At 37.0% G+C, this 15,680-nt stretch overlaps 2 protein-coding genes across 3 annotated transcripts; both read right to left on the bottom strand.

Moving 5' to 3' along the window:
* Positions 1 to 729: 729 nt before the first annotated feature.
* adm2b (adrenomedullin 2b) lies at positions 730 to 7,538 on the bottom strand. Of its 2 annotated transcripts, none has more exons than XM_017032871.2 (2): positions 6,925 to 7,538; positions 730 to 1,669 (listed from the first exon to the last, which is right to left on the bottom strand). In XM_017032871.2, exons 1-2 carry the CDS (start codon positions 7,026 to 7,028, stop codon positions 1,276 to 1,278), a joined length of 498 nt encoding a protein of 165 aa, XP_016888360.1. In that variant the 5' UTR covers positions 7,029 to 7,538; the 3' UTR covers positions 730 to 1,275. The 2 variants fall into 2 exon arrangements, with proteins under 2 accessions (XP_016888360.1, XP_024911724.1); XM_025055956.1 differs by lacking the exon at positions 6,925 to 7,538 and adding an exon at positions 3,368 to 3,792.
* Positions 7,539 to 9,226: 1,688 nt separating this feature from the next.
* LOC103380073 (MOB kinase activator 2) lies at positions 9,227 to 15,237 on the bottom strand. The gene is made up of 5 exons (XM_008311876.3): positions 14,822 to 15,237; positions 12,826 to 12,962; positions 12,637 to 12,733; positions 11,405 to 11,529; positions 9,227 to 10,983 (listed from the first exon to the last, which is right to left on the bottom strand). Exons 1-5 carry the CDS (start codon positions 14,902 to 14,904, stop codon positions 10,736 to 10,738), a joined length of 690 nt encoding a protein of 229 aa, XP_008310098.1. The 5' UTR covers positions 14,905 to 15,237; the 3' UTR covers positions 9,227 to 10,735.
* Between the last annotated feature and the right edge of the window lie 443 nt (positions 15,238 to 15,680).

Consider the following 15,680-nt stretch of genomic DNA (forward strand, 5'->3'; position numbering starts at 1 on the left):
TATATACATACATACATACATACATACATATACATACATACATACATACATACATATATATATACATACATACATACATACATATATATATACATATATATACTGTATACACACACACATATATACATATAGTCAGCACAAAACTGGACCATGTGTTGACAGTGGCAGAGAGGAAAACACTAGGCAAACTGATATATATATGTATATACAGGATATATATACTGTATATCCATATATATATATATAAATATATATATATACACACATGATGGTATCATTTCTTTATATACTATATAGCTTATAACTCACGACGTTAGCTTACAACTTTTTATCCACACTGCACATCACTGCGCATAATATATACAAATACATACAGTATGTGTACAAATATACTCTAAATGTACTACATATGAGTTACCAATCATTTTCAAGTGGCGTTTTTTTTTTTTTTTTTTTTTATCGTCTTTAGTAACTATTTGAACTTCCCGAAAACTGAGATATCAGTACAAAGACAAACAACAATGAGGAGGTCAGTGGAATACTTGTCGTCATTGCGTGTTTGCTGTATCTCTATGCGCGTATTAGTGTGTGTGTTTATTTGCAAGAGACTTATGTGAACTACCAGTTGTTTTCACAAAGTTTGAAACTCTTCTCTGGGAAAATAAAACGTTGCGGCACGCAACTCTTTTATTTATGTATGTTTTATTACACAGTGCTGCTACTCGGAAAATAAAGTGCTGGAAATAAAATGATCAGTTATAGGCGGTACACTTAGAGAAACCTTGAAGCCTTGAAGAGCTTTCCACATGTGTGCTGTGTATTTTAGTAGTACTAAGTAAAGACAGCGTATTTACTGAAAAATTTTTAAAATTCAAATTTGAAATTAATTTGAAAATAATTCGCACTTTTTTTTTTCCATCCTTTGGTTTTGGTCTGCGACTTATACTCAGGTGTGACTTATATATTAAAATATATCATTTCTTATTTTCACACTGACAGCAGTGTAAAGGGCACTGTAGGTTTGTGTACCAATATCTGCTGGTCCCTGTACCACTGAGAATGTTATTTTCACAGTGACAGAGGGCGTTCTAGCTGTCTGGTGTGACTTATACTCCGGAAAATACGGTATTTTTTTGCGACTCTAATTTTCTCCGTCTAATGTTACCAAAAAACACAATTAAACGTTGGAATAAACCATGACAGTATTTGTAAGTGCAGTCAATAGGGAAAACTTTTCATCCATTAAAGACTACTGCTACACTTCAGGTTTTGGCCTTAGCCATAACTATGAGGACTGTAGGGGTTCACGGGTGAGGAATTTTCTCTCCCACTTTGTCCGATCAGCTGGTAGAGGCGATGACTCAGGTTCTGAACCTGACAAGTGCCCAGGATGCACCCTGCTCTCATCAGGTGGCCGTGTCCCCTCCCAACACTGGCATGCCGACGACCTCTTGACCTTCTCAGCGGAACTGCTGTTTTCTGCAGCAGATGGCTGCTCGGATCAAGCAAAAGCGCAGGGAATGTTGGCCCGGTCTCTTTGCGCATCAAAGCCCTCCAGAGGAAGCGTCTCTGCTTTATGTGGTGGTTGATGGAGGGGTTGGATACCGTTGGCATGACGATGGTATCTGGAGAGGACTTTGGATACTTGGAGGTCCTCGTTACACTTGGCCTGCGAAAGACAGAAAAGGAAGGATGATATTTACTGTTGATGTTACCTTAATAAAATAATAATATACAGTATATAAAATATATATGAATATATAATATATATAGTCACCGTTAAGGTCCCTCTAATATTGTAATTAATTGATTTGCTGTTTTTTTTTATTTAAATAATGATGTAGAATTATTATTTTATATGTATATTTGTATATATGTACATATATGCTGCAGATGTTAAAGCTAGACATAATAAATGACTGCAATGACATTTAATGATCTTCTAGTTTAGGGGCAGGTGGTGGGCGTTTAAGGGAGCGGACTTGGGTCCGGAAGGTTTCAGGTTGGGGTGCTGAGGTGCTGTCACAAAGACAAGTTATTTACTTTCACTTTTCAATTCACTCGCAATTTACTTACTCAGTGTGAAACCAAGCCTGTTGATTTGAGCCTTTATTTGAACAAATATATTGCGCAAATACACTTGCAGGAATTGAAGAAAGACACACGTAGATCTTCTGCAACAGATCTGACTTTTTTTTTTATTATTCTTATTTTATTTTTTTATTTTATTTTATTATTTTATTTTATACCACCGTGAGAGAAAGTATTTTCTTGTTCTGCCTATCATTGTCACGTTGATTGAGGACGACAAATTACTGAATAATAAATACAAAAGTAATAATTTCCAAAAAGTTAAATTTAAAACAACAGTACACACACACGCACACGCACATTTAGGATGAATTGGATTGTGGATACTTGATAAAATGCCTCTTAGTTAGTCAGGCTTGCAGTGTTGGAATGTTGACACTAGTCTGTAACCTGTGCTATCAAAAACCTAAAAGAGAAAGGGTTGATTCAAAGAAAATGTGAGAAGGAAAAATTATAGGACAAACAGGGGTGGGATAGCAAAAGTTTTTTTGATTAAATGACAAAAACCAATTCGATTCAAGTAGTGTTGTATTTGTCACCTAACTCCCACAGTTAACATGTACGTATAAAAATAAATTATCTGTATTAACCAAATTATTTGTAAGCAGGTATTTTATGAAAACCTTCACTATTTAGTGACATGTAACTTTATGATATTCAACAAACACATTTCTTTCCTGTAAAAATATTGTCGAATATGCAATTTGAACCCTAAACGCACCCATCTCTGAACTCTAACCCAGTTTTATGTGTTTATTTTTCCTATTTATATACACTACAATATCTTTTGTTAAACGAACCGGAAGCAGTTCTTTAACTAATTTTATTTATTAATCTAGATCACGATACAGACAACAAATGTTATTTCTTCCTACAAAATACAAACCACAGGCTTGGTTTTGCTTTTTGACATATTGAATGCCAAAATTTTAAATAAATGACAAATTACTAACTTAAAACAGACAGTGGTATATTATCTTAACTTAAGTCGTATACAACTACCTAATTTTATTCATTAATTTAGATCACGATACAGACAACGTTGACAATGTTGTTTCTTCCTACAAAATACAAACCACAGGCTTGGTTTTGCTTTTTGACAAATCGAATGCCAACATTTGAAATAAATGACAAATTACTAACTTAAAACAGACAGTGGTATATTATCTTAACTCAAGTCGTATACAAGCCATTGTAAAAGGATAGCGTCTGACTATCGGGCAAAAGCTATACTATTACTAAAATGGAGAAAAAGAACAGCAAAAATAATGTTTACCCAGTCAGGAACAAGCCAAAGTCACAGTGACAATTCATTTTGTTGAGCATGCTGGTCAATAATTACATTTTCAGGTTTAAACGGCCGTATGTGATTGTGACTACTGATCTGGACTGAAGTGGTTTTAACTGACCAAGACAGAAAATAAATCTGTTTGTCTCTCATCTGCTAAGAAATGTTAATCAATGACAAACTGTGAGCCAACCCAGTTGGCAGTAGTATAGTGGGGAAGAGGGAAACAACAGCAGAGGAAATCAGATGAACTCTACGCCGGAACCTCCTCCAAAAAACAAATAGGACATTTACCTCAATTCAGAGAATTGCTGGTGTGGGTCTTTTTCCTAACCCACACCCCAACAAATTGAAATACTTTTGAGAACCTGATAACATGTATTTTTTTATCCTTATAAACCACTGTATGAGTTGCTGCCACCTAGTAATTATGTCCAGCGTGCTATATTCCATTGGAAGCCCCTCATGCCCCCCCCCCCTGGCAACTCGCCATGACCCCCCAGGGGGGCCCATCCCACTTTTTAAGGAGTACTGCAACCAAACCAACCCCCCCACCCTTATACTCCCCCCCAAAAAATGTGTTCTTTTGTGAGTGTAGGTAAAATGTCAGTGAAAGGAGGGTAGCACCACATAGTGTTCAAATTGGTGAAGACCTCGACTGAGCAATAACAACTAAAAGAGAGGTGGGGCAAAATTTGTATTATTGTTTTTCAAATATTTTTACTAAACTTTACTTTAACTTAAACTTTACTGATGCAACATGGCAGTTGTACAAAGTCTTACCAAGTAATCAAAACAGTACCAAGTATAACGAAACAGTATATATACAAATGATTTCCATTCAAATCGTTCAAATTAACAAGAAGTTGCCAATGTGTTTTTCATTGGAAAATGTAAAAAAAACCTACACCAAGAACCACTTGGACGGCTACTTCCGTTCCACTACTACTGAAGAGCTCTGCAAACACGGAGCACAATGTGGATAATAGTAAGAGGCTTTTTCACCAGAACACCTTCACACTTCACTGTTTTACAGTAAGTGCTTTTTCCAACGCTCTGCTTAATCCGGTTTTATTCTAGAGATTAACCACTAGAGGGAGCAGTTCTATTTGTCCATGTAATGAGGAGAAACTATGCAATGCTTGGTAAAAAAAAATACAATGCACATAAATACAATATAAATAAACAGCAGGGAATGGTCATAGCGCTTACTCTGTGATAAAACCAATAAAAAGGAAAAGCCACAATACTGAAATTGTTGAATAACAAGATTACTTGACTAACAGATTATTCCCCAGTAGCAATGGTAACCAGTGACATTTTACTGCACTGCAAAAAAGAAGCATTCGACAGGTCTTGTGTTCTTGTGGGTTTTTTTTAAAAAATTATTATTATTTCCTTACTAATCTTCAGCTAGTTAAGACTAGTGACCGCCTGAAGTATTTTTCCACAATTACCAGACCATGAGTTTACAAAGTGTATCCAAGTTTTCATGGTTGGTTGTGTACAATGAGGCTAATGAGAAGCATGGATAAGGCTAGTGCTAATGATGTGCGATCCTGAAATATCGATACTTCCGATTCTGGATCTTTATGCTCTGAAATCGATTCTGAAATCAAAATATCGATACTTTTGACACTTACGCATTCTGAGATGAGGTGTATCCTAAACAGAAACATGGTGAAAAGTATCCAAACGATTGAGATGTTGTCTAAGTGACGCTCGGTTGGTGGGACTACTTCTTCTTCCGCCTGGGTGTGTGCGTCATGCGTAAGCACAGGAGGCTCTACTCCGTGCTCTCACTCAGTCACTATTGATGGGAATTTCGGCTCTTAAATGAGGCAGCTACCTCAGTACACTCCAGAGTTTAAAATAAATAAATAAATAAAAAACTCTGCTTTGGATTCTGAAAGAAGCTATGATTTGAAATACACTTTTTTTTATTTAAAAGACAAATGATAAAATATCGGTATCGGATCGGAAAGGAAATTGGTGGTATCGAACATCACTAGTAGTGACACATCTGCATGTCACTTGTTGCAAGCCCGCACGCGTCACGTGACACAAGACAAAGAGACGTATCTAACAAATTAAATTGAATTAAAAACGGTTTTTGTTTTTTAAATGAATGGTAAGCGCTGACTGAGAAGATTTAGGCTGTAGCGTGTCCGGTTTGGATGAGTATCTCGTTTTGTCAGCATTAGTGATGTGTCGTTCGCGAGTGATTCCGTGACTCCCTAGTCGTATGAAAAATTTGTTCATATTGAACTTATCACTCGAATCACTCACAAATAATCACTTTCTGCAAACGAATCACTCTCTGCGAATTAATCTTTCACTGTGAACTAATCACTCATTACAAACGAATCACTCACTGCGAACTAATCACTCTCTGCGAACTAATCTTTCACTGTGAACTAATCTTTCGCTTTGTTCTCGCAGATTCGTTTCATTTGTCACGTGACAGAGAGCTCGGGTCTCTTTTGCTCTCATTCATCTTCACATTGTGGTGTGTTTTTAATTCTTAGGTTTTCACATTTTTTAATTGCTTATGGCATTTTGTGTACTTTGTAGACTTTGTCAGCGGAAGCAAACCATGTTGCCTTCAGTATTTAGTGTCGGAGAACCGCAGCCTTCTTTACAACGCCCACAATAGTGCTAAAGCGCCACCTGCTGTAAAACGAATGAAATTATTCGTTCAAGATTCATTCACGACTTGTTCAATTTACTGTTCGAGAGTCAAAGATCCGAATCTGTAAAAAGAGTCGGTCTTCCCATCATTCGTCAGCATCCTCTGCGCAGCACTTCAACGTCTGCTGCGTCACTTGTTGCAGATCCTACGCGTCACCTGACACAAGGTGTCGGAGACGTATCTGCCGTAACGAATTAAATTAAAATTTAAAATAATTTTCGTTTAATATATTTTACTCATTAACCGAAAATGAGTTAATATAATTTACCAAACCAAACCAGTTATTAGTCTAAATTATTTTCAGGACGAAAAAAACTCCTTACCCCTCTGACAACCAAAGGGCGAGGAATCTACGATGTGCTGAGAGCCGCAATATCCACAATTATACAGTCTTTTTTATAGACTGTATAAAGCATTTTAACAAACCAGCTGGTGTGTTAAACCTTTCCTTCCCTCCTTCAGAATAGGTTCATATATCCCTTTGCCCAATCTGTCTAAACCACCCTCACTTCTGCCTCACCTCCTGCTGTTGCTAAGAGGAATTACCTCATCATACCTCGCTACTGGACCTTTTCCCACGTCCTTGGCTGACAGGTGGCACAAAGCAAAATAAATGAACTTATCTTCTTTTCTGATTCTAATACTTCTTTTTATTCCACAATGTCAGTTTTACTATCAATTTAGTAGTACTTACTACAACGAACTGTGTCTGTGAAAATAAAATAGAAAACTTTAACCTCTAGAAAGCTGTAAAACGTTATAATCAAACGATGTCATGTTAACTCAATTTACAACATTACATTTTCGGATTCAGATCAATGAAGGCGAAAGCGAAAAGCGAGGAAAGTGGTACCTTTGGCTGTCATGGAGGTCTGGCTGATTCACACCCCGGGAAAGGACCTCCAGAGGCAGGAGACTGAGCAGCAGCCACAGCCACGCCGCCAGTAGCGCACCCATGACAGTGCTGGAGATAACGAACTATCCGGGAAGATGTAGCGTTCAGGAAATCCCAACAAAAAGAACGTACAAAAGTTCGAAATGTGATTCAAAGTATGACTGGTGAACGCCGAGTGAGAAGAATTAGGCTGTAGCGTGCCTGTTTAGATGAGTGTGCCTCGTTTTGTCAGCATCCTCAGTGCAGCACTTCAACGCTCTGAGCCCCCTTTGGCTCAGAAATCCGTACAAAGTGAGGGACTCACTGGGGGGTCACTTTACACTGGGATTAAGTGGTGCTGGTGCCAGTGAGGAGGAGGGGTCGGGAGACCTAGGTCCATGCGGGACAAGGCTACATATATAGATATGCATGTATGTGTGTTTGAGTATATCTATGTACTGTATACACACACACACACACACACATATTTATTATGCTGTAAAACAAAATGTGGTTCACTTCTCTTGTTAATGAAATACAGCCCAGCAATAAGACACAGGGTAGTTTTCCTTCGGCAAGATCTCTTCATCTCGCTTCACCTAATCCCATCTCATCTCACTTTACCTCACATAATATAATCTCATCTAATCTCATCTAATCACATCTAATATAATCTTATCTAATCACATCTAATATAGTCTAATCTAATCGTATCTAATCTCATCTCGTCTAATCTCATCTAATCTAATCTAATATATTCTAATCTAATTTAATCTAATCTAATCTCATCTCATCTAATCTAATCTAATCTAATCTAAACTAATCTAATCTAATCTCATCTAATCTCATCTCATTTTTGTTCATCTCATGTCATCATCCAATCTCAAATTGTTTCATCTCACCTCACCTAATCTCATCTCATCTAATCTCATCTCATATGCTTTTACAGAATATACATAAGATCAAAATGACACTGAATGAACCACAAGTTCAAGCAGTAGTAGTAGTGAATACTTTTACATTACTAATTTAAACCTTGCAAAAAGAAATACGCACTTAATCCCTTGCTAACACAACTGAAAAGACTTATTTATATGTACATTTTATAGATAGCCTGAACATTGCAGTGCATTTTTCTATGATTGTCTTAGAACACCTACTGCGAGCTGTGTAATCGAGCACAGGTTTGGTATCAGTCCACACTGTGTGGAATAATCTGAGCCAGAGAGGGGACGATGTGTCTGAGCGTCTGTCACGCTGATCCTTTTCTCTGCTTTCCCTTCAAATAACAAGTCATCTTTTCTTTTTTTTTCTTTTTCTTTGTAAGGTTACACAGACACGAGGCTCAGAGAGTGGACCTGATTAAAGAGTGTTCTGTGTCTAGAAGAGGGCGGGGGGAGGTGGGGGGTTCAAAACCTAATTAAAGTAGAGGACATGTGTGACTCAGCGATTTAACAGTATTAGCTTTTGAGCTCAGTTACCAACACCGTAAACCTCAGCTCAGTCCAGCAAGTGCATTAACACTTCTTCATTTGTGTGTGTGTGTTTTTTGTATAGCTGTACTGTACCTGCGGGGACATTTCAGCCTTATTTTGGGATTTGATCAGAATTATGATCAGATTCTAATCCAGGTGTGGGCAAACTTTTTCGACTTATGGGCCACAATTGTCCCAAAATTGAACAGGGGTCAGGAGCAGATAAGATGGAGCGTTCGTATGAACCTAGATAAATGACACGTGAAAGTCATGCATAAAGGCTAAAATGTTAAAATACTTTTATCATTTTCGGTGCCATCTATTGGGGAACTGTGGGTATTGCAGGGAAAAAGTTTTCGTATGATGAAAATATCCATCCATCCATATAGCTGAAGCAGTATATAGCTGATTGTACATGATTTTGTCAAACAGACTAATCCATTCCGCCAAATTTGGTATATTGATTTCTAATTTTTCTCTGCCCATCAACTGCAGTTCCAATATATGCCACTAGATGACGACAGACTCAACTTAACTTTGCTTTAAATGTTGTCCTTTCTATGTCCTACAGACATTACCAGGGATCAGGGATCACCGACATGGTGCCTGGGGGCACTTGGTAGCCCCAGTGGACTACCTAAGGTGTCCATGGGGTATGTTCTAAAAATAAAACTAGTCAACAAGAGGGTGGAGAGCGGCCATTTTGACTTTCATACTTAAAAATACAAATATTTTGATCATTCCCATAAACACTTGTGAGTGTAGGTGACAATTTACATCAGGACAAGGAATGGGGACTTCTGAAAATCATTAAAAAAAAAAAAAGTTTTAATGAGCAACAAAAATGGATTAACGTGTTGTAATGTACAGACACAAAATTTGGAACCAAAACCATCTGAAAAGGAAAACGTTCAAGTCCTTTAATCTGTGTGTGTTTTATTCTTCACTAATCAAAACAAAAAAATAAAATAAAATAAAGTGGATGTTAATATCTATCTATGTGTAAGTAGGTGTGCAATAAAACAAATTTCCACAAATCTGGTCACGGATCCCAGTATATATAATGATAAAGACCTCAGATCTGTCCTGAGAATTCTCACATATTATATATGATATTATTAGCCCGATATTAGCATAAATTTCAGTTTTTCCTCCGATAACGAAAACCTGATAATGCAATGCCGGGGTTTTGCCAAATATGCTGGAATTGCTTGTGGAGTCCTGAGATGTTTACCACAGTTTTGAGGGCAAACGACTACATATATCTGTATCGGTTGATATCGAAATCGGAAATGAAGTGTTTGGACATCAACGGCATTAGCGGATATCGGCAAATATTGGACAACCCTAACTGAAACCCTGAGGTGTTAAACCCCAACCATGCGGATTGAGACACTTTCTTTAGGTAAAAATAACAGGAAATTGAATAGTAAAACACCAAGAAAGCAGAATTTGTTTACATCAATGCAGGCTTTCTCAAATACATTTTTACAGTAGAATGTAATTTAGCGTATTTCCCAGAATATAAGTCAATCACGAGTATATGTTGCAATACCCAAAAAATGCATAACATAGAACAAAAAAAAAAAAAACATATTTAAGTCGCTCCGGAGCGCCCTCTGGTGGCTGTCAGTGTTAAAATAACAAAAATGTAAATTTTCAGTGGTCAAACGTGAAATGATATATTTCAATATATAAGTCGCACCAGAGTATGAGTCACAAACCCAGCCAAAAGGACGAAAAAATTGCGACTTATAGTCCGGAAAATACAGTATTTTAAAATCTTCAACATTCAGAAATGAGTATAAAGTTTATTATAAGCCGCAGAATTATACATAACGTACAGTAAGAAGATTTAACCTTCAAACTTCAAATGCGGTGACATCATCGTGATCGTCTTTACACTGTCGCGTGTGACTATTAACGCAAAAGAATCTGTGGCACACTCGGTTCATAGTAAGCGTAGATTGTCTTTTTAAAAAGCAAACCAGAGGATCTTTTTTTATTTCTACTAAGAAGACTTAAATAACATCTTAAATCCTGAATTTATAAAATATAATAATTAAAAAAAAAAACACTGTAAAATGCACTTATATGCAACATTAAAGCAAAAAAAATTTAAGTTTTATAGAATATATCCAGGTAGATAGCAAAACCTGTGGTGTAATGCGCTTTGAATGGTGATCAGGACTAGAAAAAGCACAGTATAAAAGTACAGACCACACTGCTACGCTGCTCATAGTATATAGTATAGCAAGACTTTCTTTTCCCAAAAGAGATGTCAAGGATGTAAGTCTAGTTTAAAAAAAAAAAAGCTATGCAGGAAAATCAGGTGGCTCCAAAGCTGTGATAAGGTCCTGCAGTGGCTCCGTGTCTTCAGGCTCCAGCAGTGCATGTTTTTGGCAAAAGAATGTGAGGTGGGTGAAGAGTGTGTTGAGGTGTGCTGACAGACCCAAAGCAATGATCTCTCTGTAGTGAGACCAGTAAATGTGAGCCAGGGTCCTGAACAACAGTAAAAACACTTTCTGAACCAAGAAGACAAAGCCTGTCGGAAACACTGACCCTGGTCGGAAAAAAAAAAAAAAGGAGCGATTGGAATGAATGATTAGCAATGGGTATGTCATTGTGCAGTGGTTCTCAAACTGTGGTACGTGTACTGCTCTCTAGTGGTACAAAGGGGAAAATTCCTATTTTTTCACATTTACATTTTCAATTGAATAAATCTGAAACATACCACGCACAATTAATAGAACAATTTAGAAAAAAATGTGTAGCTTGTAACTTGTGCGATTATAAAATAGATGTCTATTCTGGTCTTTTTATTTATTTACGTCTGTTGCTCGGGAATTCTCATGTTGGTCATCATGGTGGTACTCGGAGAGCTCGATGTTTTCTCGGGTGGTACGGAGTATAAAAAGTTTGAGAACCACTGACTTCGATGAATGACGCAACACGAGACACAACGACGACATTAATACATTTACCCGCTTTTGTGGGAAAGACATCTTCATCAGTGAGCAGGTCCTGAATGTAAGACATTGCGTAGTCGAAGTAAAGAGGAGCGGAGCACTTTAGCTTCCTGCCGTGATCATCAGTCCAGACATAAGTCCTTAAAAAGCAACACGCAGATTAAGCGTTTGTTCATGGTCAAATGGAAATAGAGGATTACATTACAAAACCAGTCAAAACCGGCGGGCTATTTTACCCTGCGCAAAGAAACTTTCCAAAGATATTTGTTTATTTGGCTAGCTTGGAGTTTTTTTCATTCATCGCCGTATATCTCATTTTTACTGATGTAGGTGATCTTGCCTTAATGTTACATTTGAATAAGTGCCTGTTTCTGGATGTTTCTCCTCTCCTCATCACTCTTTAATATAATTTTTCCCATCACTACCTGCCTCGCCTGTACTCCTCTCTGTACTTCCTATTGAGTGATAGCATGTAGCGCACATAGCGTGATAGCATGTAGCACACGTAGCGTGTTGTTTAGGGGTTTAAACGTTATATTTGTTAAATGCAAAATGCAAAAAGTGCACTCTCAGATTCAAAAGGCACCATTACAACATGCATTACGTTCCTTTACAGTCATAGTTGTTTACTTTTAGAGATCGTAAAAAATATGCGTTGTTTATCTACAAAAGAATATTGTTTGTACATAGGAGGAAGAATTTATTTTTAAAATGAAAAAAAAAAAGCATGATTTATGTTATTAAAGTCTATATTTATATACTACTTTGGTTTCATTTGCATGTGCATTAAATCCTTCTGTAAGTTGGAATATTTTTATTTTTATTCTTTTATTTAAGTAAATATTGACCTCTATATTGCATATCCATAATAAGCCAAAAACATATTGAGATAGGATTCTTGGACCCTATGGTGCAGCCATATATTAGCAAAATTGAATGTTAGACAGAGCTTATGACTTAAAAAAAAAGATAAATATATAAATATATATATAGATAATTAATAATAATTTAAAAATATCTGAGCTGGTGCTGGAAAAAGAAACTCATTTTAAAATGTGCACTGCTGCTCTGTATTTGGAACACAGTTTAATAAACATGACCAAAAAACGAACTCTAGAAAAGAAAAAATGTCTCTGAAATTGTCCGAAAATTGTGATAGTCAAAATGGGATCACAAGCCATTATTGCGGCGGTGTAGTGTCGTTCTACACAGACACAGAACATTCATCGTTCATGTTTTTTACTCACATGTTTCCAGGTCCATGTGCAGTTGGACAGGTGGTGGGAGTGCAGAACTCACACAGTGCACTGGAGAACAGGTTTACGTGCTTGAAAAAAGTCACCGCTGTGTGGAAAAAAACAAAAGAAGAAGAAGTCAAATGACAGGAGAAATAAATAATCATTGCTTTGTTTGTTTGTTTGTTTTGTTTTTCTCACTGTTGCTGGCAAGCCATTCTGCTTTGTCCACCCCTGGCGGCAGGGCTGTGAGAGCCAAAATGTCTGTCTCTGTGATTTTTTGGCACACATACTGTTCTTGCAGATACGGACGCTCCTCCAGATTATTATTGATGCCCCTTGGGAAGACAGTGGAGAGTTAATGTGAGGAAAAATTGGCCCGCAAGATCATATCTAATATACTATATACTGGTGGGATTTGTAGTATTAGCAGGGTATGCGCTATATTACAGTATAATGCATACATTTGGATGTTCTTTTGTTGGCCTGTGGAAAAAGATTTACATTAAAAAGTAACTCAACAGGCTAGAGAGAGAGAGACAAATACTACTGATGTGTGTCTTATTTAAAATGAAATTCATGTGTTTATAATATTAAGCACTGGTCGTTCCAGATTCAATTGTTACGCTAAACTAAAGTTTGTTTCCATATGGAAAAAAAAAAAATCAACATTACATATCAGGAGAGAAGGGAAAACGTGTAGAATTGTAGTCAATCTTTTTAATACATATTTAGTTTGGCCCATAACTGCATGCCAACTTTTTATTTTGTCCTACTGTTTTTTTTTTAAGTTTGACACCCGTAATTTTGAGTAATACTTTTAGCAATTTTGAATTGTTACCATTTTTTTGTTTTTGTTTTCTTTGAGTCAAACATTTTAACAAAACAGGTAAAACTGTCATGGGAAAATAAATGTCACTAAAAATTTTTATTAGTAGGACACTCGTCAAGATAAAATAACCAGCTGCTGTATGACCTGACGCCACCTGAGCTTAACCTGAGGCGATACGAAACAACATTGTGGAGTGTGAGGTTTCACTTACTCTTGCTTTGTTTGTGTTGAGATAGATACAGTTGGAGAAAACCAAACACCCTCCTGTACAAATGCTCCGTGTGATTGTCAACGATACGTCGCACCGTAAACATCTATCTATCTATCTTGCACATTGTTTTGGAAGACTTTTTAGAATCTTACAGCATATGTATTAGTATAGTACAGTATACTGCTTCTAATCAATAGTTGACACAACATAATTGTTTTTGGTATTTTTTTCTTCTGAATTTTAACCATGAAATAGGTTATTGCTATGTATTTGAGGGCAAATTGAGTGCATTTTTAAAAAAAAACATTTACTTTTGAACGTCAAGTACTTCAAGGCAAATTCTTCGTTTTAGACAAACTTTTGTTTTTTAACACTTCCTATTAACACTAAAATACTATTAGTATAGTATTTAAATTAGATAGATAGATATGCGATGGAAAATGATTTTTAAACCCCATTACTGCTTGTGTTCTTCCACAGTAAAGAAGAAATACAGAGAAAATCCACGCCGTCACCAACTTCCCTTAACACTTCTTTTGTTTACATTCTGGCCACAACTCTGCGATAGTAACCGAAGGTTCCCGCCTCCTGCTCGCTAGTTTACGACATACAAACACATCATATGGAGCGTTGGTGTATAAACAGTATTAAGCAGCCCTGCCCTCAGCCGTGTTTATATGTTTTTCCATAGTTAAAGTTAACGTTAAAGTTAAAGAAAAGGACATACGCACCCCTCAACGACTACTCACACACAATAAGCATTTGCACAGCAACGACGGATTTGAAATGACGTCACATCCACGTTTGATTCTTCCAAAGGCTAGAACAGCAGTACTGTTAGGCGGCTGTGACTACAGTGTTCTCACTGATGCCATGTCACAAATATGTCAACCACATGCGCTTATCAGAACAACATTCCTTAGTGCGTAGACCATGTGCAGCACAGCGATGAAAGTTTTGGAAAAAAAAAAGAAAGAAAAAGAATAAAAAAGAATACACAGCTACAGTTGTTACACACATTTCTCTTTCCAGGTCTTACTGCGGATAGACAGCAAAAACATGCTAATACGTTACTTTGTAACAGTACACCAAAACATAAAGTGATTTGACAAAGATATATATATATGTATATATGTATATAAGCTGTTTCTTACAGTCTTTCGCTGCTGACGTCAGACGATGGAAGAGTCTTGTTATCTGCCTCTGTAGTTGAGGGGTAACTCTGACAACCCCCCATGGCATACAGTTAGCCCCACTTTTCCATCCCCAACATACTTACTACACACACAAACACACCCACACCCTTGTGTGTCCAAAAACTTGTCTCCGGTTATACACTCATCTCCAAAGTGCTCACAAACGCATCCCGAACCTTTCCGAATGCCCGAATACACACAAATGCAGTGCCGAGGTTGAAAAACTGTGCCTTATGCTAAAAGTTAAGCCCTCCAGCTGTCTGTCTGCTTTTAGCTCCAGTGATCCAGTATCACGTCTCTTTTGTCCGGACTCCACAAACCACTGGCTCCTCCTCTCCAACTCGAAGCAGACAGGCAGGTTTATCAACAAGCCATGTAAGTACAAACCCGAACTCCTCCTCCTCCTCGTCCTCCTCCTCGTCCTTCAGTCCACAGTGTGCTGACATACTGTTCTTCATACTCACCTCCGTACAGCACGTGTCAAACTCAAGGCCCAGGGGCCAAATTATCAACATGAGAATTTTTTTTTTGTATTTATTTACACAGCAATAAACAACATTTGTGTTCAATACTTGAATAAACAATAACCAATTGTTATATCTATTATACCTTATGGAGTATAGTGGGGCTTCTAGATGGTATTTTCCCCATTAAAAAAAAACAAACAAACAAAAAACAATTAATTTGTTCCAGCCCCCAGAAATAAACTATTAATTAATTAAATTCCCCTCATCTAAACATCCAAAAACATAGATAAACTAAGATGAATGACATGTAAAATAGCATGCATAAAGGCTAACATGCTAAAATGTTAGCC

Source organism: Cynoglossus semilaevis, chromosome 6 (assembly GCF_000523025.1).
Source record: "Cynoglossus semilaevis isolate Cse_v1.0 chromosome 6, Cse_v1.0, whole genome shotgun sequence".
In the NCBI taxonomy this organism is placed as follows: domain Eukaryota; kingdom Metazoa; phylum Chordata; class Actinopteri; order Pleuronectiformes; family Cynoglossidae; genus Cynoglossus; species Cynoglossus semilaevis.

What these genes read in the sequence shown, in the direction of transcription:
- LOC103380073 (XM_008311876.3), bottom strand. Translation starts at nt 14,904, where the DNA reads ATGGGGGGTTGTCAGAGTTACCCCTCAACTACAGAGGCAGATAACAAG. An exon ending in GACGTCAGCAGCGAAAGACT is followed by an intron (nt 12,963 to 14,821) that starts GTAAGAAACAGC and finishes TGTCTTCCCAAG; the next exon opens with GGGCATCAATAATAATCTGG. An exon ending in AGAATGGCTTGCCAGCAACA is followed by an intron (nt 12,734 to 12,825) that starts GTGAGAAAAACA and finishes TTTTCCACACAG; the next exon opens with CGGTGACTTTTTTCAAGCAC.
- adm2b (XM_017032871.2), bottom strand. Translation starts at nt 7,028, where the DNA reads ATGGGTGCGCTACTGGCGGCGTGGCTGTGGCTGCTGCTCAGTCTCCTG. An exon ending in GACCTCCATGACAGCCAAAG is followed by an intron (nt 1,670 to 6,924) that starts GTACCACTTTCC and finishes TGTCTTTCGCAG; the next exon opens with GCCAAGTGTAACGAGGACCT.